General features: G+C 49.8%; 2 protein-coding genes across 4 annotated transcripts; one reads left to right on the forward strand and one right to left on the reverse strand.

The window, feature by feature from the left end:
* The first annotated feature begins 696 nt into the window (after window positions 1–696).
* Window positions 697–8045, forward strand: NMUR1 (neuromedin U receptor 1). 3 transcript variants are annotated; one of them, XM_010354581.1, is made up of 3 exons: window positions 697–828; window positions 2178–3072; window positions 5774–8045. In XM_010354581.1, the coding sequence occupies exons 1-3, from the start codon at window positions 826–828 to the stop codon at window positions 6154–6156; spliced, it is 1281 nt and encodes a 426-aa protein (XP_010352883.1). In that variant the 5' UTR covers window positions 697–825; the 3' UTR covers window positions 6157–8045. The 3 variants fall into 3 exon arrangements, with proteins under 3 accessions (XP_010352883.1, XP_030771833.1, XP_030771834.1); XM_030915973.1 differs by having other exon boundaries at window positions 2178–3107; window positions 5774–8010; XM_030915974.1 differs by having other exon boundaries at window positions 754–832; window positions 5774–8010.
* Window positions 8046–14166: 6121 nt separating this feature from the next.
* Window positions 14167–17008, reverse strand: LOC104655181 (40S ribosomal protein S27-like). The gene is made up of 2 exons (XM_010354583.1): window positions 16966–17008; window positions 14167–14478 (listed from the first exon to the last, which is right to left on the reverse strand). Exons 1-2 carry the CDS (start codon window positions 16999–17001, stop codon window positions 14167–14169), a joined length of 348 nt encoding a protein of 115 aa, XP_010352885.1. The 5' UTR covers window positions 17002–17008.
* Between the last annotated feature and the right edge of the window lie 6859 nt (window positions 17009–23867).

Here is a 23867-nt window from a genome sequence, read left to right on the forward strand (position 1 = left end):
AGGGGGCAGAAGAACATTTGAACGGATAAGGGGGACAGTATTTGGGGCTGAGGACCATGGTGAGGAGAGGGTGGCCCAGGGAGGCAGGTGAGGAGTGGGGGGGTCCACCACCAGGCTAGACTTGGGTGTGCTCTTTTTCAGAAGGCAGCGGGGGGCCCCAAGGAAGGGTTTTGAGGCGTGATGGTCGTTGGTGGCTGTGGGAGGATGGACTGGAGGGAGATGGGGGCTCCTGCCCAGTCCCGCAGGGCTGAGCCCCTGGACTTAGGGCCTGGAGGCCCCGAAGGGAGCGGCGGGTGGGAGGGGCTGCGGAGGCCGCAATCGTGGGCCCTGGGACGGAAGAAGAGGGCTGGAGCCTGGGAGGATGAACCCCACCGGCGCATGTCGACTTCAAGGGGCTAGTGGGCCGTCCCTGTCTTTGGAGGTGGGTCTGAATGTGGGGCAGGAGGAGCTGGAGGTCGCAGGGACACTGTGACACGGGGTTATGCTAAACTTAGCACGCTGGAGGGCGGAAACCTCATGTGAGCCCCAGGTCGCTCGGGCTCCTCCTCTGCGGCTCTCTAAGGCGCGGTTTTCTCATCTGTAAAATGGGTTCGCGAGATAACGCTGCTTGTGAAGGCATCGCCTGCGACAGCCGCGTACTTCGCCGGTGCGGGAGGGGGCGCCGCCCGGGCTGCAGGGACTGCACTGCCCCCTGGCGGCGTTCCGGGTCGGACAGGCGGGGCGTAGTGGGGCTGGGACAGCCGTCCGTCAGTCCACCGGCTCCCGCGCCGCGTCTGTGTCAGTCGCTCGGAGGGTGGACGCCGGGGTCTCGCGGGCCGCACGCCGATGGTAGGTGCGCAGGCGCCGGCGTGAGCTAGGGCGCGGCGGCTGGGCCGGGGCTTGGTGCGGGCAGGGTCGTCCTAGAGCGGGAAGGGTCCGAGGGCTCCGTCGGGGCGCCCACCGTCCCCGCCACTGGGGAGCCTCGCAATTTCTCGGGTCATTTGTGTCTTCCGGCCCGGGGCGCCGCGGGGCTGCGGGCTTGCGACCCTTCCTCGAGGACCGGGGCGCCTCCCTCGAGGACCAGGGCGCCTCCCTTGAACCCGGGCTGATGCCTGCGAGTTCTCAACTGGTCCCCGAGGCTCTCGCGCTACTGTGCGGCTGGGGTGAGGGCGGGCGGGAGGAACGGTGTGGGGCTCAGTAGGGGAGAGGGAACCCCAGAACTGGCAGTGCCAAGGGCGTCAAATATGGAGACTGAACAGTTCAGATGACAGAAAACAGAAAAAAGAATCAACTTGTGGATCAAGTATTTGTAGTGTTTAGCCTTGACACTCCCTCACTTGACCCTCATAGTGACTAGGTCCCCAGAGCAAAGGGGTGATCCCCGTGCCCTTCCGTATGCCAGGCAGGCCCTGTGTTAATGTCTTTCATGGATTAAACTCCCTGGATCCTCCTAATAGGGAAACAGCCTCAGAGAGGTTACCTCGCTGAATGTCACACAGCCTGGAACTGGGGATGCTGGATTCGAATCCAGGCAGTTGCTTCTAGAGCGCTTGCTCTTGAAGACCCTGCAATACCAGGCATTGTGCCCATTTTACAGATGCCCAAACGAGTGCCTCATCTAGCATCATTGCTTGAAAGGGGAGACACCCAAGATCTGTTATTTATTCAAAGGTTCCAATAGATCCTGAAATTTAAAATCAAAACCCCACGTGTTTTTTTTTGATGTAGAATTTTACTTTTTGTTTGTTTGTTTGTTTTGAGACAGGGTATTTCTCTGTTGCCCAGGCTGGAGTCCAGCGGCATGATCTCGGCTCACTGCAACCTGTGTCTCCTGGGTTCAAACGATTCTCCCACCTTAACCTCCCAAGTAGAATTACAGGCGTGTGCTACCACACCTGGCTAGTTTTTGTATTGTTAGTAGAGATGGGGTTTCACCATATTGGCCAGGCTGGTGTTGAACTCCTGACCTCAAGTGATCCACCCGCCTCGACCTCCCAAAGTATTGGGATTACAGGTGTGAGCCACCGTACCAAGCTTATTTTCACATCTCTGACTTGTGGATGGAAGAGTTTTTTCTCTCAGTGGTGCCTAAAATAATGGTCATCTTAGTGCTAATGTCACCTTTGGCTTGATGAGTTAGGACAGAGCCAGCATTCCCTGAATAACCTTTCTGGGCATCTCTCCCCTCTGTTCCACAGACTCCTCCCTGCCTCAATTGCTCGGTCCTCCCTGGAGACCTGTACCCAGGGGATGCAAGGAGCCCCATGGCTTGCAATGGCAGTGCGGCCAGGGGGCACTTTGACCCTGAGGACTTGAACCTGACTGATGAGGCACTGAGACTCAAGTACCTGGGGCCCCGGCAGACAGAGCTGTTCATGCCCATCTGTGCCACGTACCTGCTGATCTTCACAGTGGGCGCTGTGGGCAATGGGCTGACCTGTCTGGTCATCCTGCGCCACAAGGCCATGCGCACGCCCACCAACTACTACCTCTTCAGCCTGGCCGTGTCGGACCTGCTGGTGCTGCTGGTGGGCCTGCCCCTGGAGCTCTATGAGATGTGGCACAACTACCCCTTCCTGCTGGGTGCTGGTGGCTGCTATTTCCGCACACTGCTGTTCGAGATGGTCTGCCTGGCCTCAGTGCTCAACGTCACTGCCCTGAGCGTGGAACGCTATGTGGCCGTGGTGCACCCACTCCAGGCCAGGTCCATGGTGACACAGGCCCACGTGCGCCGAGTGCTTGGGGCTGTCTGGGGTCTTGCCATCCTCTGCTCCCTGCCCAACACCAGCCTGCATGGCATCCAGCAGCTGTACGTGCCCTGCCGGGGCCCAGTGCCGGACTCAGATCTTTGCACGCTGGTCCGCCCACGGGCCCTCTACAACCTGGCAGTGCAGATCACTGCGCTGCTCTTCTTCTGCCTGCCCATGGCTATCATCAGCGTGCTCTACCTGCTCATTGGGCTGCGACTGCGGCGGGAGAGGCTACTGCTCATGCAGGAGGCTAAGGGCAGGGGCTTTGCAGCAGCCATGTCCAGAGACACCTACAGGCTCCAGCGGCGCGATCGGGGCCGGAGACAAGTGACCAAGATGCTGTGTAAGTGTCACAGCTGGGAACAGGGGCTGAACCAGGTACTGGGGCTCCTGGGGTCTGGGAGAAGGGGCTGAGTATCTGGGTTTACAGGGGGCGAGGAACTCCTCTAGTCTCGTGTGTGTGTGCGTGTGCGTGTGCGTGTGTACATGTGTACATGTGTCTGAGTTGCACTCCTGTGTACTCTTTTAGATTACCCTACTAGAATCTTACACCAAAAATACCTATTAATGACTAAATGTAAGACTGACTGTGTAATTTGTGGAGTCCAGTACAAAATGAAAATTCAAGGTCCCTTTTTCAAAAACGAGTAAGACAGCAACAATACAGCACTAAACCAAGCCCAGGACCCTGCTAAGCTTGGGGCCCTGACTCTGGAACCAAAACATAGAAAGGGCAGGGCATGTGGTTGGGCTCCAGGATGACAGAAAATGGGATCTGGACCCTCCAAGTCTCAGGTCTCTCATCGTCTTCTTTTTTTTTTTTTTTTTTTTTTTTTGAGACAGGGTCTCGCTCTGTCACCCAGGCTGGAGTACAGTGGTGTGACCATGGCTCACTGCAGCCTCAACCTCCCAGGCTCAAGCGATCCTCCTACCTCACTCAGCCTAAGTAGCTGGGGCTACAGGCATGTGCTACCATGCCCAGCTAATTTTTGTAGAGGTGGGGTCTCACTATGTTGCCAAAGCGGGTCTTGAACTCCTGGGCTCAAGCGATCCTCCCACCTCAGCCTCCCAAAGTGCTGGGATTACAGGCATAAGCCATTGCACCCGGCTTTTCTTGGTTATTAACGTATCTTGGCCTTGTTCTTCTCGGCAGCAGCCTGCGAGGCATGGCCACCTGCACGTCGCCTTCTTTCCTGAGGAACTGCCCTCTTCCCTTAGAGATGAGTGAAAAGTCCCAAGAAGGATTCTGATGGGTGGGGCCTAAGTCATGCCCTACCTCCTGAGCCAGAGTGGCAGGATGCCAAGGTGCACAGCCCCCAGTGGAACTATACAGTGGGATCTGGGGGAGCAAAGTCCCCCAAAGAAGGGGAGGAGGGTGTTGGAGAGGCCAGGTGCCAAATTTCCCCCATGCCATGTCTGCGGTTCCCTGGGAACCACAGGAGTGACCATTTATCTAAGGAACCCCAGTCCGAGGCGAGTCAGTAAAGGCCAGGCTCAAGGCACAGGGGATCAGGCCGGAGATGTGCAGATTAGGGGAGGCTAGTGTATTGGGATGAGGCTCTGGATCTCTGTGGCCTGGACCTGTCTCTTTTTCAAAAGCTGTGGCCCTGGGGAAGCAAGGCAGACCGATGCTAAGCTGTTCAAAGACCCGCCCCATCCACCTACCTGCATCCCAGCTCAGCCCCACCTCAGCAGAGCCTGAATCAGGCCAGTGGGGTGAGCCAGGTCAGCAGAGGGCCACTGAGACTTTAGACAGAGCCAGCTAACTGGGGGCCGCCCCATCCCCAGAGTGACTCGCTCCTCTCGCCCCTCAGGCACCGTCCCAGGGCCCAGTCTTTGTGCAGCTCCTGAGGTGGGGCTGACCCCAGAGCTGTGTGCATGCCTCCCAGCTCTGCACTGTGGAACCGTGCTCAGGACCAGCTGCCCGCTGCCACCCTGCCTCCTGCCTGCTACCCCGTCCCCTCCCTGAAAACATGGGTGGGCAGAGTCTGCAGTAGGTGCTCAGCTTGGATGGCTCACCCCTGGAAGGTGGGCTTCCTGCTTGCTGGCCTTCTCTCTTCCTTCCCTCCCTCCCTCGTCCACTGTCCAATGGCCCTCTGTGCACCAGGCCAGGTGCCAGGGAGGTTGTGAGCAACGTCCTTTTTGAAATCTGGAATTATGAGGAAAACAATGCTAGGGTATGATGGGAAAGACACTGCCCAGGAAAGCTAGTGAGTTGCAGCAGCAAACCCAAGAAACAAGAAACAAAAATCATGCCTGGCCCTGTGGCAGAAACCCAAGGAAGGGCATCGTTGGGTAAGAACAGGCAGCAGGGATTTGGGGAGAAAGAGTGAAGGTTTGGCCAAACGGTCCTACCTTTTGTTAGGGAGGGGGTGGGCAAGGGCCTGGCAAGTAAAGGGGGGCAGGTTAGTGCAGGGCCAGACATTCAGATGGGCCTTGGGGAGCTGGGGGCTGGAGTTGAAAAGGCCAGGGGCCAAGGCAGGCAGTGTGTGTGTGTGTGTGCATGTGTGTGTGTGTGCATACGTGTGTGCATGCATGCGTGTGTGTCTGTGTGTGCATGCATGTGTGTGTCTCATGTGTCTCACTCTCCCTGGTCCCATGACCTCCGGTCTGCTGCTCTCTGAGCACGTGCCCCATTCTTCTTCTTTTCTGTACTTATGCATCAGCAAGCACGGTCCCCAGGTGGGCATCCAGAGTGACCCTAGCCCCACAGCCTGTAGCACCCCAGTAGCTCACCCAATTTCATATTCCAGGGTGAGAATCTGATTGGGCCGGCTGGGCTCAGGTGTCCATGCCTGGTCTAGTCGGCTGTGGCCAGAGGCAGGGACATGCCCCACTGCCTACAGTCAGTGACTGTGGTGAAGGCAGCTTCTCTGAGAGGCATGGCCAGAACAGGCAAATTTCCAGAAACTTCCACCTGGGTGATAGGTGAGGGTGGCCTGTGGGATAGGAGAGGATGTGAGAATGGGTGACCCAAACTGAAGCCCGGGAAGGCAGCTGAGGGGCTCCGGCGGGCACTCTGCCTCCCTTGTCTGTCCCTGCAGTTGTCTTGGTTGTGGTGTTTGGCATCTGCTGGGCCCCGTTCCACGCCGACCGCGTCATGTGGAGCATCGTGTCACAGTGGACAGACAGCCTGCACCTGGCCTTTCAGCATGTGCATGTCATCTCCGGCATCTTCTTCTACCTCGGCTCGGCGGCCAACCCCGTGCTCTACAGCCTCATGTCCAGCCGCTTCCGAGAGACCTTCCAGGAGGCCCTGTGCCTCGGGGCCCACTGCCACCGCCTCAGACCCCGCCACAGCTCCCACAGCCTCAGCAGGGTGACCACAGGCAGCACCCTGTGTGACGTGGGCTCCCCAGGCAGCAGGGTCCACCCCCTGGCTAGGGACGATGGCCCGGAGGAGCAGCAAGAGACTGATCCATCCTGAGTGGAGCCTCAAAGTGGCTTCACCTGGAGGGGCCAGAGGGTCACCTGGAGCTGGGGAGACACATCTGCCTTCCTTTGCAGGGATGCCTTCACGTACTGTCCCTAGTTCAGCCTAGAAACTTTGACCAGCACCTCAGTTTCCCTCCAAGGGAAACAGCAGGAGGAAGGATCCCTGATTGCTGAGGACTCACACTGACCAGATGCCACACCGTGCGCTTCTGATGCCTCCACTGCCACTCCCCCAGTTCCAGTCCTTCCCCTGCAGAAATATCACAGTTAGTTGGAGCTCAGCAGTCCTCTCTCTGGGGACTCCCTGCCAGTTTCTGAAACGGTCCCACTGGGTCCTTGCTGTCCTTCCCAGTTCCTGTTCAGGTTCTGGCAGGGGCCCAGGGATCCAGGGGACCTGGTTCCAGTCTCAGCCCTGCTGTCACCACCTTGTCATGTGCCATCAAGCATATCAGTCTACCTTTCTTTTTTTTTGAGATGGAGTCTCACTCTTGTCGCCCAGGCTAGAGTACAGTGGCGCGATTTTGGCTCACTGCAACCTCCGCCTCCCGGGTTCAAGCGATTCTCCTGCCTCAGCCTCCCGAGTAGCTGGGACTACAGGCAAGCCCCAGCACTCCCAGCTAATTTTTTTTAACTTTTAGTAGAGACAGGGTTTTACCATGTTGGCCAGGCTGGTCTCAAACTCTTGACCTCAGGTGATCCGCCCACCTCGGCCTCCCAAAGTCCTGGGATTACAGGCGTGAACCACTGCACCCGGCCCATCAGTCCACCTTTCTAGGCCTCAGTTCCTAGCCTGAAAAATGAAAGAGGCGCTGGCTTTCCACAGTGTCGTGCTTTGGCACTTTAGCTGTGGTTTTCTTTCTCTGTGTGTGTAAGCCATCGCTTGTAATGAAACCAACAATACCCTCAGATTGACAGAGTGGAAATTATTATCTGCATCTTTATCAACCCCAAGCCCTACTTCCTCCCTGACCTCCACATGCCCTCCCCAACGTCTCCCAGCACAAGTGGGGCAGAGCCAGCATGGATGCTGACCTCACCACCACAGCCCACCTCCGTCCTCACATACGTGCAGACTGGCTTGGGGGTCCAGTGAGCAGAGTATTGGACTTGGCTGGCCAGTGGGTCTCTGAGAGCAAGAGACATGGCCAACCAAGGGCAAGGAGCGACCCTGTGGAGGGTTCTGCCGAACTCAGTGCAGTGAGAAGAGGGACAGGGGAGGTACAGGGACAAGTAATCCTTGAAACTGAGACCCATCCTGAATCCCTGCAGGCCAAGTCAGTGCTCAGCCAGGACTCAGTTCATGGAGGAAGCTTGTCCTGCTGCAGTCCCTGAGTCTTGTTCTCCTGAGGGGAAGCCCTGGCTTCCATGGCTGGGAGCTGGAGGATGACCTGGGGTCTATCTGTCTGGGTTCTCCCTGTAGACAGCTTCCTAGCTCATGCCCCTTGCTCATGCTCCCTGCCGAGAAAGTGGAAGACATGATACAGGGTTGCAGATAATGTTTAGTTTTAAAAATTCAATTATAAAAATAATAAATGCTCATCATAGAAAATTTGGAAAGTGCAAATAAGCAAAAATGAAAACATTAAAAAAAATGTAAAACCTCCCTTGCCAGGGGCTTGGGGGAAGGGGAAGTGATGAGTTGTTTAATGGGTGCAGAGTTTCAGTTTTGCAAAATGAAAAAGTTATGGAGATCAGTCGTGCAACAATGTGAAAATACTTAACAATACTGAACTATACACTGAAATGGTTAAGATGGTACATTTTACGTTATGTATATTTTGCCACAATTTTTGTAAAAAGGATTAAATCTAAAGGAAAGAAAAAATTAAAACCACCCATAACTTTACTCTGAAGCAGTAACAGTGGCATGTTTCCTCCTAATGATGTTTCATGTGGTTGTTTTATTTTATATACACAATACACATACACAATTTTGTATCTGGCCTTTTGTCCAGTGGATGTTCTATCCAAGCTCACGCTTGCACTCATTTGACTCATGGGCTCCACTCTGATAGGGCTTGGCCAGCCCCAGGGGAGTGGGACTCACACAAACCATCTGGGTGAATTCCCAGATGCTGGCCAGGAAGGCCTGGATGTCCCCTGCCTACTAAATCCCTGGCTTGGGGGAGGAAGAGCCATCCTGCCTGCCAGTCCTGCCCAGTGGACAAGTTCTGGGAGAAGTACAGGGGCTCCCAGAGAGCAACAAAAGCTGGGGGTGGGGAGTGGGGGACACTGAGGACAATGGGAGACAATGGGAGAAGTGGGGACCTCGTGGAGGCCAGAGAGTGGATGAGGGAGCTGAGGGGAGGCTGGCTGAGGGAGGTGGTTTCCTCAGTGGGCCCTGAGCCTGCCCTAACTGAATGCACACAGTCAAGCCCTGAGTGGGGACAGCGCCTAAGAAGTGGGCCTTGGGGGAGGGTGGGGGACAGGGGAGGGGAGTGACTGCAGGGACAGGTGGATTCTGCAGAGAAAGGAGCCTGTGAAAAGCTGTGCAGAGCCATGAGCACCTAAGCGGTGCCCCTGAGCTCCCAGGGAAGTAGCCTTGGGGTGGGAGGGGGAGATGCTGGATCCCAACTGCAGGCTGGACCCTGAAGTTGTTTCCCAAGACCAGTTCTGGACTCCCAGAGGCCTGCTTCGGCCACAGTCAGAGGCGCCTCATGCTCGGGGCACCCTGGACAGCACTATGAAGGGCCTCCATGTGCAGGCAGCAGGGCGGGTGGGCAGTGGGGTTGTTAGAAGGGTGCCCCTCTGGGCTGGGCGTGGTGGCTCACGCCTGTAATCCCAGCTCTTTGGGAAGCTGAGGAAGGTGGATCACTTGAGCTCAGCAGTTCGAGACCAGTCTAGGCAACATGGTGAAACCCCTGTCTCTACAATACAAAAAAAAAAAAAAAAAGTAGCCAGGTGTGGTGGCACACACCTGTGGTCCCAGCTACTTGTGAGGCTGAGGTGGGAAAATCACCTGAGCCCAGGAGGTCGAAGCTGCAGTAAGCCAAAACTGTGCCACTGTACTCCAGCCTGGGCAAATTGGAGTGAAGCCCTGTCTCAAAAAAAAAAAAAAAAAAAGAAGGGTGTCTCTTTGTGAACACCGTGTATGTCTCCGCAACACATCAGCAACAAGTCCTGTTTGTCAGTCACTGGTTCCCATGGAAAACAGGAAGAGCAGCTCTGAACTCAATCCTTGAGAAACAGGGATGGCAACGGAAAGGGCAGAAGCAAGACCTGGCGAAGGCACTGGTTCCTGCCTGTCAAGTACCTGGCAACAGCGACAGCTGGAAGCGGCACCCCCTGCAGCCCTCTTAGGATGTGCTGCTTGCTCTTCCCCACCGGTCACGCTGCAGCTGCATTCTCCTGGGACCCCAGTGCTACTCCCAGGCCAGGAGGCCTCCATGCTTCTCAAAGTGTCTAGCTCATCTGGGGCTCGAGTCACCTCCCCTTCGGACTGCGGTCACATCCCTCCTCCTGCGGAGTTTAGGCCCTTTCTACTTCTCCTCTTCTCCAGCCCCGCTGCTTTCCCAGGGGATGTCAGAGTCCATGGGTGACCCCACTGCCACCCTGGGTGCCAGCTGATGGTTCCTACAGCTCTGAAGACCCCACCCCAGTCTCCTAGCCCCCTGGTCACATCCTTACTCCTAGTGCCTCCAGGAGCTTTCCATTTCAGAAAGTGTGAGCTCTTGACCGCTACTGCCTCCATCCTGCTCTCTGTTCCTATGACACATTTATTCTTTCATTTTTGTTTGAGATAGGGTCTTGCTTTGTCACCCAGACAGGAGTGCAGTGGCACAAACATGACTCACTGCAGCGTCAACCTCCTGGCCTCAAGCAATCCTCCTACCTCAGCCTCTCAAGTAGGACCGCAGATACACATCACCATGCCTGACTGACTGTTTTCTCTTGTGTTGTAGAGACACCGTCTCGCCATGTTGCCCAGGCTGGTTTGAAACTCCTGGGCTCAAGCAATCCGCCCACCCTTGGCCTCTTAAAGTTCTGGGATTACAGGCACGAGCCTGCATCCGGCCATAGGTATTCTTTAACCTCATCTAGACTTCCAGGTTCTACACTGCTTTCTCCCAATCCATCAGCCTCCTGAGCTTCACCTCTTTTCTGACCCCACCATCAGTTATATCTACCCTACTCTGCCAGCGACCCTGAGGGTGAGTATACTGGAATAATTCTTCCCTTCTCAGAAAAAGGCTTAATTTCCTTGAAAATGGAAAGTCCAAGATTAGTCTCATCAATAAATAAAGCCGCATATGCCTACCCTTACTTCTGTTAGGTATCTACTCAGCAAAAGTAAAGTGTGCAGCACTGCATGTCTGTTCTCTTCATTACCAGATGGCATTTCCAGATCATTCCTGGCATCTGGGAGCCTATCTCATTCTTGTACGCTTCTCCAAGTCTCCCCTTTTCCCTATTTTTGTCTTCTAATGGATCCATCAGGTTCTTGTTCCAAATTTCCTTGCAGCATGCTCGCTTCAGCAGCACATATACCAAATTTCTTTGTAGAGAGGAGCTGCCTTGTGGGGGAGAGGGGGCACACTCTAGCATTTGAACTCCTTTCTTACTGGGGAGAATCTCTTACTGTATGACTTGATGGAAGACCAAGCCCAGTCTCCCACTTACAGGGGTGAAAGAGTTCTGGACACTCTCCACTGCTGACATCTATTGGTACATGATGGACCAAGCCAGCTGGGTGACCCAGCCTGGGACCTTTATCTGGAGCAAGTGACACTAAGACGCACAACAAGAGGGGCAGGCGTGTCCAGGGGCAGCAGCACTGACAGCAGTATCCTGCCCAGTCTGTCTTGGTTTCTGCCCTTTTTCTCAGCCAGGTTTTCCTGCCTTCCTATTGATATTTGAGCTACTGAGAGCCTTTCAATAAATTCTTTTTCTGCTGAAGTTGGCTGGAGTCATTTGCAACCAAGAACCTTAACAGATCTATCCACTGGCTTGAAGGTTATACGTTCTGTTTGTTCTACTAGCAGTTATCTTTACAGTTTCTAAGATTAGCAAATATTATTGATTTCTTTTAAACTGCAAACTACAGTCTGTAATATTCCATAATTATTCTCATCCCCCTCCTCCTCCTGGCAGGAAAAATGAGGACAGATTTCAGAATTTGACCCTAGAAACATACGTACACTTTTATTTTATCTTGTTTTACAGAGACAGGGTCTATGTTGCCCAGGCTGATCTTGAACTCCTGGGCTCAAATGATCCTCCTGCCGTGGCCTCCCAAAGTGCTGGGATTACAGGCAAGAGCCACTGTGCCTGGCTCATACTTACATTTTTCTAATGGTCTAAACCTCTTCAGCACAAAAAGAACCCCAGTGTGCTTCCACTAACACACTGAGTTAGTAAAGTGGAGTGTGGAGGTGGTGAGTAAGGACTCTGGGGTCGGGATGCCCAGCTGTGACTCCTGGTTCTGCTGCTAATCATCCTTACATGTCAGAATGACCTTAGGCCAAAGTCAGACTGGACTGAGAGGTACTGACATTACTAAAGAAAGAATGTACAATCTGCCTGCACACAAATAAGAGACTCAGAGGCAAACACTGACAGTCTGCAACATCGTTCCAAATGGTGTCCAGGTTTCTAAATCTACAAGGTGTAGTCTGAGGATGGCGGTGACTCTCTAAAGTAAATGTTCTTTCTGTGGCCTCTTCAAGGCAATACCCCAACCTAACATTCAAGTTTCTGCACAAGGCAGGGCAGGAAAACTGGGGACTGGGCAGGATCAAAGGCCTGATGCCTAGGTGCGGGACGGTGGGGACTCAGGGACTTGGGTAAGTAATGTGCCCTGGTCAATAAGAGGAGGCCATGGGCTGGAATTAGACTGGAGAACCTGGAAGCTGCAGCCACATCCTATGGAACATCTACAAGAGTTTCTGCAATCTTTTAATCTAACATTCAAGCCCCTTCTTCAGCTCTAAGCAACATGGGCATCATTCGTCCAACATTTATTGAGCACCAACCATGTGCCAGGCACTGTTCAAGGCTGAGGCGGGGTGAAGGACAGGGCAGATAAACATGCTGGCATGTTTTGACAGCTGGAACTCAGGCATCGAAGAGAGGTACCTGCCCCAGCTGAGGGAAGGCTTCCAGGAGGAGGTGATGCACCCAAGGCTCATAAAGTCCTGGGGAGAAAGATCTGACTGGCCCCTGAGCTTTGGCCAGGGAGCAGTTCCACCAAAATGGAATCCCGGAGAGGAGGGGGAGAGCCTAAAGGGAATGAGGGATGTCAAAAGGCAGAATGAACATTGGACATGCACACACAAAAGCAAAGCAACTGAGGTCCACTGTCATCACTGTGGCGTGTGGACTTCCCTGGCTACCCTTCCTGGAACTTGGATTTGGAACCTTCCCTCCAGTCTTTCTTCCTGTTCATTTCATCTCCTTTAGATGTGTTCGGGCAGGATTTCTTTTATTTGTATTTTAGGAAATTTGAAAAAAGTACAATAAAACAACCAAAAAAAAATTGCTTCCATTCCCAACACCCAAATTAACTGCTGTTAACATTCTGGCAATTTGATTCCATCATTTTCCTGCATATTACCCCCCTTCAATTTAATGAATAGGCTGGGCGCGGTGGCTTATGCCTATAATCCCAGCACTTTGGGAGGCCGAGGCAGGCGAATTGCCTGAGGTCAGGAGTTCGAGACTAGCCTGGCTGACATTGCAAAACCCTGTCTCTACTAAAAATACAAAAATTAGCCGGGTGTGGTGGCACACGTCTGTAATCCCAACTACTTGGGAGGCTGAGACAGGAGAATCACTGGAACCCAGGAGGCAAAGGTTGCAGTAAGCTGAGATCGCGCCACTGCACTTCAGCCTGGGTGACAGAGGAAGACTCGGTCTCAAAAAAAAAAAAAAAAAAAAAAAAATTAATGAGTAACAGATTATCCCCAATCATTTGCTTTGTAAAACAACATTGCTGGCCGGGCATGGTGGCTCATGCCTGTAATCTCAGCACTTTGGGAGGCCAAGGCATGTGGATCACCTGGGGTCAGGAGTTCAAGACCAGCCTGGCCAACATGGTGAAATCCCATCTCTACTAAAAATACAAAAAATTAGCTGGGCGTGGTGGCAGGTGCCTGTAATCCCAGTTATTCAGGAGGCTGAAGCAGGAGAATTGCTTGAACCTGGGAGGCGGAGGTTACAGTGGGCCAAGATAGTGCCATTGCACTCCAGCCTGGGCAACAAGAGGGAAACTCCATCTCAAAAAAACAAAAACAGAAAAAAAAAACACTGCCTAAAACCATCCATTGGAAGGTTGATAGTTATCCTGGATGGATCAAGCTGGCAACACTCAAACGGTCTGATCCATTTTCACACCACTGACTGTGGAACCAGATCTGCAGCGGTTAAGTGCCCCCTAGAGGGACATTATAGAAGTACACAGCACCAAAAAGAATTCTTGCAAAACAGCTGAATCTGAATCTAACCAAGCTTCTAGTTTACAGAAACACTGATGAAGGAATATGGTAAAAAACCACAAGGCGTCAACCAAGTCCATATTAGAGACAATTCTATAGGACAACTAACAGTTTCTTCAACAAATAAAAGGCAATTTTAAAGGTGAGGTTCTCTCTTACAGATTTTTAAAAGATTTATTGGCTGGGCGTCGTGGCTCATGCCTGTAATCCCAGCACTTTGGGAGGCTAAGGTGGGAGCATCACTTGGGCCCAGGAGTTCAAGACCAGCCTGGGCAACAGAAGGCAATCTCTTCTCTACAAAAAATAAAAAATAAATTAGCCGGATGTGGTGGTGCCCCAGCTACTTGGGAGGCTGAGGTGGGAGGACTACTTGAGTCTAGGAGGTCGAAGTGAGCCAAGGTTGTGCCACTGCACAGCCTGGTGACAGAGGGAGACTCCATCTCAATTTTTTTTTTTTTAAAAAGAGACATATCAACTAATGTGTGTGTGTGTGTGTGTGTATATATATTTTTTTAATCCAAAATGTGTTTATTGAGATGGTTTCCCACTCATCTTGATTCAGAGTGCTTTTAGTGCTGCTTCCTCCTAAAGGAACATCCTTCTGTAAGTCTTGCTTTTCCTACTGTAGGCTGGCAGAGGACAGTGGAGCAGCCAACACACAAAACTACCGTTTGTGCACGGCTAAGGACCGTGGTGATTTTACAGCATCCTGGGCATTTGACATCCATGAAGTAGGGACTGGGGCTCCGCACCAGGAGTTTCTTCTTGTCTTTCTTCTTCTCCTCTTCTGGGGAGGGATGAAGGAGATCCTTTGCAAGAGGCATGTTCTCGTGTGGGTAGTTCGTCACCACCGGAAAGCAATGTGTAGATATTTTAAAATCCTAATTCAAAACAAACCAACAATTAAAAGACACTTTTTATTTTTGTTTGTTAGAGACAGGGTCTCACTTTGTCACCTAGGTTGGAGCACAGTAGTGTGATCACTGTAGCCTCAAACTCCTGGTGGACTCAAGTGATCCTCCTGTCTCAGCCTCCTGTGTAGCTGGGACTACTGGCACACACCACCACACCCAGCTAATTTTTTTTTGGTAGAAATGAGATCTCGCTTCAAGCAGGAGGATCGCTTGACTCCAGGAGTTCAACACTAGGCTGGGCAACATGGCAAAAGTCCATCTCTATCTACAGAACTCCCCCCCAAAAAAAAACCCCAAATTAACCAGTGCATACCTGTGGTCCCAGCTACTTGGGAGGCTGAGGCGGGAGGATTGCTTGAGCCTGGGAGGTCAAGGCTGCAGTGAGCCATGATGGCACTACTGCACTCCACCCTGGGTGAGAGCAAGATCTTGTCTCAAACAACAACAAAAACCCCCAAGTTTGCAATGAAGATTCATGTATATGTCTCTCCAGCAGTCTGAATGCTCTCTAGGTTAGATACATGCAAGTGGATTTGCTAAAGGAAGGAATGAGAATTTTTACTTTTACTAAAACTGCCAAACTTCTCTCCAAGTGTTTGTAACAATTTGCTGTTTCACCAGTTTCTCCACAATCGCAAAACACTCGTAATTTCTGTCACTCTGACAGATAAAATATAGTATCTTATTAAGTTGCATTTCCCTAATGGTTGTATAGTTGAGCATGTCTTCATATCTTTGCCACTGAAATTTCTCCTGAAAATGGCTTTTCATATCCTTCAGTCATTTTTGTTTTTTTCTTGATTCGTATTTCATTCATATTACAATATTAAATTTGTGTTGTATATGTTACAAATATTTCTAATTTGTTGTGTTCTAAATTGGTTTATAGAAAACTCCTGCAAGTTGTAAATTGTAACGTGGTCAAATCTGTCACCATTTCATTGGTAGGGGAAAAAATATTTTCCTCACCCATCTTAAGGGTTATGGCTGACACCCCTATAACAAGATTATTGAGAGAAAGGCATAACAAATTTAAAGTCTTATGTGACATAGGAACCTTCAGAAACGAAGACCCGATGACCTAAAGAAAACTGTATTTTTATGCTAAGTATCATGAAAGAAGTAGATAGTTGTGCAGAAACATGACTGGACAAAAGGAGCATCATTTAATGGTCATACATAGGGGTGGGAGGAGACTTTGGCATGGCCCATTTGTTCAGATCCTTTCTTGCGTCTCTGCATGACACTTCTCCGCCCCAGGTAGGCAGCAAGACTCCTCTGGAATGAGGGTCTTACGACCTACTTCACATGAGGTAGGCCAGTGAATTCTTTTATGACCCTGCTTTATGGGAGAAAGGCGGGAGCAGATCACAGAGACTTTTCTTCTTTGGTTTTCTCAACTGCCAAGGTGCCATATTTTGGCACATTTATGGATTTTGCTTGTGTCTTATCCTGTCCTTGTTACTGATTTTAATAATACTTCCTGGCAGGGTGCGGTGATTCAATTTGCTAATACTTTATTTGAACCTTGCATCTGCTCATAAATGAAATGGGCTTTTGCCTTTTCTTCAGTTGTTCTTGATCAGATATATATTTTTTCTTAAAGTATTTGGGCTAATCTCATAAAGTAAGCTAGGTAACAAGAGTTTAGTGAGGTACCAAATCTAAAACAGGTAGGCAGATTGTTCTTTCTATTCTCATTCTTTCCCTATTTGGGTCTTTCTGAAGCTAGGATAAGGCCAGGGGCCCCTTACTCAAGATCACCTTTCCCTATCCCCCAAACACACACAATATCCCCAAAGTGTCACTGTTCAAGTTCCAACGTGGGGCTAACTCCTAGGAGCTTGATCCTCCTACTGGGGCTACTGGTGCTAATGGCCATGCGGCCTTGTGAGCGCACATGTTCATGACAGTCCAACTCAAAGAAACTAGGAGAGTATTAAGTGATTGAGAATTACACCTTAACTACCGGGCCTTAACTTCTTTAAATGAAAAATGAAACTCACTACCATCTAAGTCACACGTGTTTTGAGACGTCCATGATAAAATTTTGAAAAAGCACCCAGTACGCTGGGTGGCACGAACACGCAGCGGGGCGAGGGCCCCTACAGCAGCGACAGCCTTAACGGAGTGACCCTCAGCTGTCGTCTCAGTGCCTCCTTCCCGGCTGGAACCGACGAGGTCGCTAACACAGCCCTCACTGGGCGGGACGCAGCATGAACTGCTTAACGGCCCCGAGCGATGGGAACCCATCCCGGCACAGACGTCCTCACGGACCGGTCGCTTGAAAGACTGCTATTCACTTTCCGACTGCCCCACCGCCAGAGGAGCGTCGGACCGCGTGACCATCACCAACTCCTCGAGCTCTGGGGCGCCTCAGCCTTCTCCCGCGCCAACCTGGCGCGAAGACCATGGACACCGCGCGCACCCGGACCAGCGAACCCAAACCAGTACCTCCTGCGCTAGACCGCAGCAAAAGGTCCGCCCCATGCGCAGGCGCAGCACGTGCATCCCCTTCCACCCCGCCTCGAGACTCCGCCCCCAGGCTCCCGTACCGCCCGCCCCTCCCAGCGTCGCGGCTCAGGATTGGTTCAGGGGTGGTGCGGGCTCTGATTGGGCGAGGCGGAGTCGCCAGGGCGCCGTCGCTCTACGTGGCCGTCTTCCCCGCGGGTCTTGGATGTTGGGCAACAGCTGAAAGGGCGTTCCCAGCGTGTCCGCGCCGGGGGCTTTCTCAGGGCTCTCCGCAGGCGTCGTGCCCGCGTCCGTCACGCGTGGTGGCTCTCAGGGGCGCACCGCCCAGGCCCTTGCCGGGCTCTGGGAGGGCGGGGCCGTACACCAGCGACAGCCTTAAAGGAAAACGTGTTAGGGACAAGGGCTGCCGTGGGCAGCGAGGGTTGTAGACTCATTTGTGTTCTGAATTCTCGTGGGGATAGTGATGGCTGCTGCCCCAGTTCACAGAATTACCTGACTGGGGAGGTAAAGGTACTTGAATTGCAGGTACTGTTTTTGGCCCCTTGTGCTTCCTTTTGAGTAGTCTGTAGTGGAACTATTGTTTTTTTTTCAAAAAACAGTTATTTGAAAACACGTGATGGAGCAGAAAGAGTAGTAGGGAGGAATTCCTGGGAATTTGCCTTTTTTCCCCCACCTTTCTTTTTTTTTTTTTTTTTGAGGCGGAGCCTCGCTCTGTCGCCCGGACTGGAGTGCAGTGGCGGGATCTCAGCTCACTGCAAGCTCCGCCTCCCAGGTTTACGCCATTCTCCTGCCTCAGCCTCCCGAGTAGCTGGGACTACAGGCGCCCGCCACCTCGCCCGGCTAGTTTTTTTGTATTTTTAGTAGAGACGGGGCCGTGTTTAGCCAGGATGGTCTCGATCTCCTGACCTCGTGATCCGCCCGTCTCGGCCTCCCAAAGTGCTGGGATTACAGGCTTGAGCCACCGCGCCCGGCCATCCCCCCCCCCTTTCTTAACCTTAAGGAGTTTCCTCTTGTCGATTGCGGCAAAAGAAGAGGTATGGGAGATCTCACCTACAACATCAAAAATCACCTTTTCTATTTGTTTTTCTGTTCGCTGGTGTGAGTAAAATACCAAATGAAAATAAAAAGTTAAGATGAGGCCTAACATAAGTTTATTCCAAATGCCAGTTTACTGTTGGAAATACTAGAGGCAAAACGTGCATGGCTTGGAATGTGTGAAGGCCCCGTGATGTGCCTAATAATAATCTTGTCCATTTTGAGCAGGAAAAAAATCAAGGTGAACTGAAGAAAATAAGTCCCCAAAGCAGGCAGAAGATGGGGAAGATGAGATGTCAGAAGCTAAGGACAATAGCAGTAGAGATGAGGTAATTATATGTACAGAGTTGAGCAGAGTAGCATTTATTATTAATGTCAATTAAAATCCATAGTAAAGCAGTTAAACTGCATTGTTTAATCTCAAAAGTTGGCTGGGCTGGATGGCTGTTGCCTGTAATCCCAGCACTCTGGGAGGCAGAGGAGGGTGGGTCACTTAAGCCCAGGAGTTTGAGACCAGCCTGGGCAATATGGTGAAACCCATCTCTACTAAAAATACAGAAATTAGCTGGACGTGGTGTCTTCCACCTGTAGTCCCAGCCACTTGGGAGGCTGAGGCAGCAGAACCGCTTGAACCTGGGAGGCGGAGGTTGTAGTGAGGGCGCCACTGCACTCCAGCCTGGGAGACAGAGTCTGTCTCAAAGAAAAAAAAAAAAACAACATAAACCTCAAAAGTGTGATATTGCAAACACTTTTCAACTAGTATTACAAGTCCACACTAAACTTGATACCACAACCTGACCAGGTCATTTTGAGAAATCACAGACCACTCTCTTTTTAATGAGCATAGATAAAAATATTCCAGAAATATTAGCAAATTGAATATCAATGTTATGTAAAGAGTAATACATCATAATGCCTTGTGACGAAGTGTGGGCTATTTTGGGAATGCCAAGGTGTTCTTTGTAAAGTCATATTGGTTGTCTGGAAATACTGGTTTAAAAGAAAATCTCTTCATTCTTTAAATTGATTCATTAAAATCCATTCATTTGTGGCCCAGGAGGGCGGTGCTTTCCCTCAGCCCTGCCTGGCTGTTTTAAATTAAAAAGAAAAGAAAAGAAAAGAAGTCTATTACTTTGTGTACCTGCCAAACATGTTTTCGTATTTCTTCTTTTGACAAATATTGAAGTCTTTACTATGTTCTTCTGAGAGCCTCTCCTTTGAAGTTTGAAAATAGGTTTAAGTTGAGTCCTGAAAGAATTAAGGTAGGTTAGTGGGTACACAGCTAATGAATATGGAATACTTCATATGTGCAGCCATTGTTCAAGGGCTTTATGCCAGGGGTCCCCAAGTCCTGGGCCACAGACTGGTACTGGTCTATGGCCTGTTATGAACCAGGCCGTACAGCAGGAGGTGAGCGGTGGACAAGTGAGAGAAGCTTCATCTGTATTTACAGCTGCCTCCCCATTGCTGGTATTACTGCCTGAGCTCCGCCTACTGTCAGATCAGCTGCAGCAATACTGTCTGATAGGAGCACAGACCCTATTGGGAACTGTGCATGTGAGGAATCTAGGTTTTACATTCCTTATGAGAATCTAATGCCTGATGATTTGTCACTGTCTCCCATCACCCCCAGATGGGACTGTCTAGTTGCAGGAAAACAAGCTCAAGGCCCCCACTGATTTTACATCTATGGTGAGTTGTATAACTATTTCATTATATATTACAATGTAATAACAGAAATAAAGTGCACAATCAATGTAATGTACTTGAATCATCCCTCTTCCCTCCCACTGGATGCATGAAAAATTGTCATCCACAAAACCAGTCCCTGGTGCCAAAAAGGTTGGGGACCACTGCTTTACACATTGTTTCATTTCATCCTCACAGTGACCAGGTTAGGTAGGCATCATTAGCTCTATTTTTTAGACAAGAAAGCGTGCTCGCTTCGGCAGCACATATACTAAAATTAGACAAGAAAGCAGATTTAGCCATGAACCAGCTTGCTCATGTTTCCAGAACTAATAAGTGACAGCCAGGGTTATACATAGGTCTGCTGAATCCAAACGCCCTATACCTTTCCCATTCATTTTTCAGTCTTCTCCTAAGCAGCTTGATCTGAGAGGCAGATAGCATTTATTTGTTGTCCACTTTGAGCACCTGGTTGTGTGATAGACACTTTCTTCAACCCTCTTCAGTCTAGTTGTTTTAATTAATCAAAAGTAAAAGTGGATTTTGGGTGCCCTTGTCACACACACTTATTAGGGATGATGGATTTGTTAATTTACTTGACTGTAGTAACCATTTTGCCATAAGTATATTAAAACATGTTGTATGCTGTAAAAATATACAATTTTTTAAAAAGTAAAAGTAGGAAAATCATGAAAATCATCCATCCATACCTTTTGATTTTCATTTAAGACAAATTATGTATTCCTTTGGCAATATTTTGATATGGAACCAAGGCCTTGTCTTCGAGTTCGCTGCTGGAGTAGCTTATCTTCCCTGCATAAAGTACACACATAATGCATTGTCTGCAATTTAAAGTTCGTTTCTTTAAAGAAAAGGAAAATTCTAACACCCTAGTAAGTAAAGCAGTTTGAATACAGATTCCCACAGTTTTATGGCTTTTCCCATTCTTTTATGGTTGCTCATGCACACTTAATTTGATTGCAGTTTTTTAAACTTTATCAGGTACTTCCAGAGCATTGAAGTTTGTTTTCATTGACTCAGTAACTTTTTGCATTTATTTTCTTTTATTTTTTGAGATGGAGTCTCACTCTTGTTGTCCAGGCTTGAGTGCAATGGCACAATCTTGGCTCACTGCAACCTCCAGCTCCTGAGTTCAAGTAATTCTTTTGCCTCACCCTCTCAAGTAGCTGGGATTACAGGCATGCGCCACCACACCCGGCTAATTTTTTATTTTTAGAAGAGATGGGGTTTCATCATGTTGGTCAGGCTGGTCTCGAACTCGTGACCTCATGTGATCTGCCCGCCTTGGCCTCCCAAAGTGTTGGGATTACAGGTGTGAGCCACTGCGGCCAGCCCTTTTTGCGTTGATTGTATTGGTCTATATAATGTTTAGTTAATTCTGCAGTTGAAACTGCAAATACTATGGTCATATACAGGTTAGCAAACAACACAGCAGGTTCTTATTAAAGATACAGTTCAGCTCACAGGAATAGAGACACTCACATTAGTAGGGGTACCACAGAGTGGCCCACTCATGCTTGGCATTTCGTAAGCATTAAGTTATTATAGTAAGACCTATTTGGAATTGAGACAGTCATTTAATCCAGCCAGTTGGTTAAGTTGAGAAACATAAGATAGCATTTACTGTTATCAGTTGAGTATTCCTTCCAAAATGCTTGGGACCAGAAATGTTTTAGACTTCAGATTTTGTGGATTTTGGCATACTTGCAGATATGTAATGAGATATCTTGGGGATGGCACCCAAGTCTAAACACAAAATTCATTTATGTTTCATATATACCTTATATACATAGCCTAAAGGTAGTTTTAGTTTTCCCTCTGGCACACTGAATAAACCGTGTTTTGCACCTGCATTTTGACACTGACCTATCATACAAAGTCAGAATTGGGGCTCTAATGACATGAATAATTGATGTATATTCTCTTGGGGCAGTAGCGTCCGTACTCATAGAAATCTGAATGCTTCCCTGTGGAGATTCTGGTTTGTTAGTGCTAAGTGAAGTCCGAGAATTTTTCTTTTTTTCTTTCTTTCTTTTTCTTTTTTTTTTTTTTTTTTGAGATAAGAGTCTCACTCTGTTGCCCAGGCTGGAGTGCAGTGGTGTGATCTCAGCTCACTGTGACTCCACCTCCTGGGTTCAAGCAGTTCTCATGCCTCACCTGCCCGGGTAGCTGGGACTACAGGTGTGCACCACCATATCCGGCCAATTTTTTATTTTATTTTTTTTAGCAGAGACAGGGTTTCACCATGTTGGCCAGGCTGGTCTTGAACTCCCGGTCTCAGGTGATCTGCCCACCTTGGCCTCCCAAGTGTTGGAATTACAGACATGAGCCACCATGCCCAGCATTCTGTTTTTTTAATTTTCTTTCTTGAGACAGAGTTTCACTCTTGTTGTCCAGGCTGGAGTGCAATGGCATGATCTCGGCTCACGGCAACCTCCGCCTCCTGGGTTCAAGCAATTTCCCTGCCTCAGCCTCCTGAGTAGATAGGATTACAGGCACGCACCACTATGCCCAGCTAATTTTGTATTTTCAGTAGAGATGGGGTTTCTCCATGTTGGTCAGGCTGGTCTCGATCTCCCGACCTCAGGTGATCCGCCCGCCTCCACCTCCCAAAGTGTTGGGATTACAGGCGTGAGCCACCGGGCCTGGCCTTCTTTTTTTTCTTTAGACAAGCATGCCAGGTCATTCTGGTGCTGGAAGACTTTTTACTACATTTCTGTAGGAGAAATCCATCTTAGAGAGTTGAAATAGTTGTTGATTTACATGCCTGACCCAAATCTTGCACTTAGCGACTGTTCAGTGTGACTGTAGCTTCATGAAGAGGCATCTTCATTGTTGCTGTTTCTCCTCCAGGTTCTTGTCCCTCATAAGAATTGTGGGAAGAATACTACTGCCCCAGGAAAGAAAGTAGGGGAGGAAGTCTCTGGCTCCTGTGTTTGCTGAGAAGTTAATATCACCAAGCAGGAGGGGAGCCAAGCTCAAGGACCATGAGAGCCACCAGGAGAATGACGACCGGAACAGTGAATTGGACCAGGATGAGGAAAGTAAAGAACCCTTCTGCAGGGGATTCCTGGTGAGTGGCTGTGAGTTAGAGACAAGCTGCTGTGTGTGCCATTCTAGCACTCGGGGAGAGATTCTGTTAAAAATCCATCCCTCTGAAAAACGCCTTGGCAATCAATCCCTGGCTGATTCTTCAGGATTGGCCTCATTGATGAGGAGTTTCAGTGGATGTTTGTTTGACCTTTGCTGTCTGCCTGACCCTAGTCAGAGATTTTCTTTTTCTTTCTTCCTTTTTCTTTTTCTTTTTTTTGAGACAGAATCTTGCTCTGTCACCCAGGCTGGAGTGCATTGGTGTGGTCTTGGCTCACTGCAACCTCTGCCTCCTGAGTAGCTGGGATTACAGGCACGCGCCACCACACTGGCTAATTTTTTAATTTTTAATAGAGATGGGGTTTGGCCATGTTGGTCAGGCTGTCTTGAACTCCTGACCTGAAGTGACCCGCCTACCTTGGCCTCCAGAGTGCTGGGATTACAGGCATGAGCTACCATGCGTAGCCCAGAAATTTTCTCTTTAAATACTATACATTGATGAGTTCTGTCTTTGTGCTTATGATCCACGCAGGTAGGTCATCTCAGATTTATCTTTCAGTGGTTTGTTTTTGTCTTGATGGAGTCTGTGTAACATTTAAAGTATTGCTACCAAAGCAGTAATTCTCACTATAGTTATTAAAATGCAAGAACCATACATTTAAAATTATTTCATAATAAAGTTAAAATGAGGCTGGGCATCGTGGCTCATACCCTGTAATCCCAGCACTTTGGGAGGCTGAAGCAGGAGAATTGCTTGAGGCCAGGAGTTCAAGACCCTATCTCTGTAAGAAATTAATAAATTAGCCAGGTATGGTGGCACATATCTGTCATCCCAGCTACTTGGTAGGCCGAGGCAAGAGGATGGATTGAGCCAGGGAGATTGAGGCTGTAGTGAGTCGTAATCTCACCACTGCACTCCAGCCTGTGCAGCATAAGTGAGACCCTATCTCAAAATAAAAAGTTAAAGTGGCTGTGAATTTTTTCTTAGATTTTTATATACAGCCGGATATAAAAGAACAATTGTTCTCGGAAAGGAGAATTTGTCATTC

The sequence above is a fragment of the Rhinopithecus roxellana genome, chromosome 14, assembly GCF_007565055.1.
Source record: "Rhinopithecus roxellana isolate Shanxi Qingling chromosome 14, ASM756505v1, whole genome shotgun sequence".
Lineage (NCBI taxonomy): Eukaryota > Metazoa > Chordata > Mammalia > Primates > Cercopithecidae > Rhinopithecus > Rhinopithecus roxellana.

What these genes read in the sequence shown, in the direction of transcription:
- LOC104655181 (XM_010354583.1), bottom strand. Translation starts at nt 17,001, where the DNA reads ATGGGGCGGACCTTTTGCTGCGGTCTAGCGCAGGAG. An exon ending in GCTGCGGTCTAGCGCAGGAG is followed by an intron (nt 14,479 to 16,965) that starts GTACTGGTTTGG and finishes GTTTTGAATTAG; the next exon opens with GATTTTAAAATATCTACACA.
- NMUR1 (XM_010354581.1), top strand. An exon ending in ACAAGTGACCAAGATGCTGT is followed by an intron (nt 3,073 to 5,773) that starts GTAAGTGTCACA and finishes CTGTCCCTGCAG; the next exon opens with TTGTCTTGGTTGTGGTGTTT.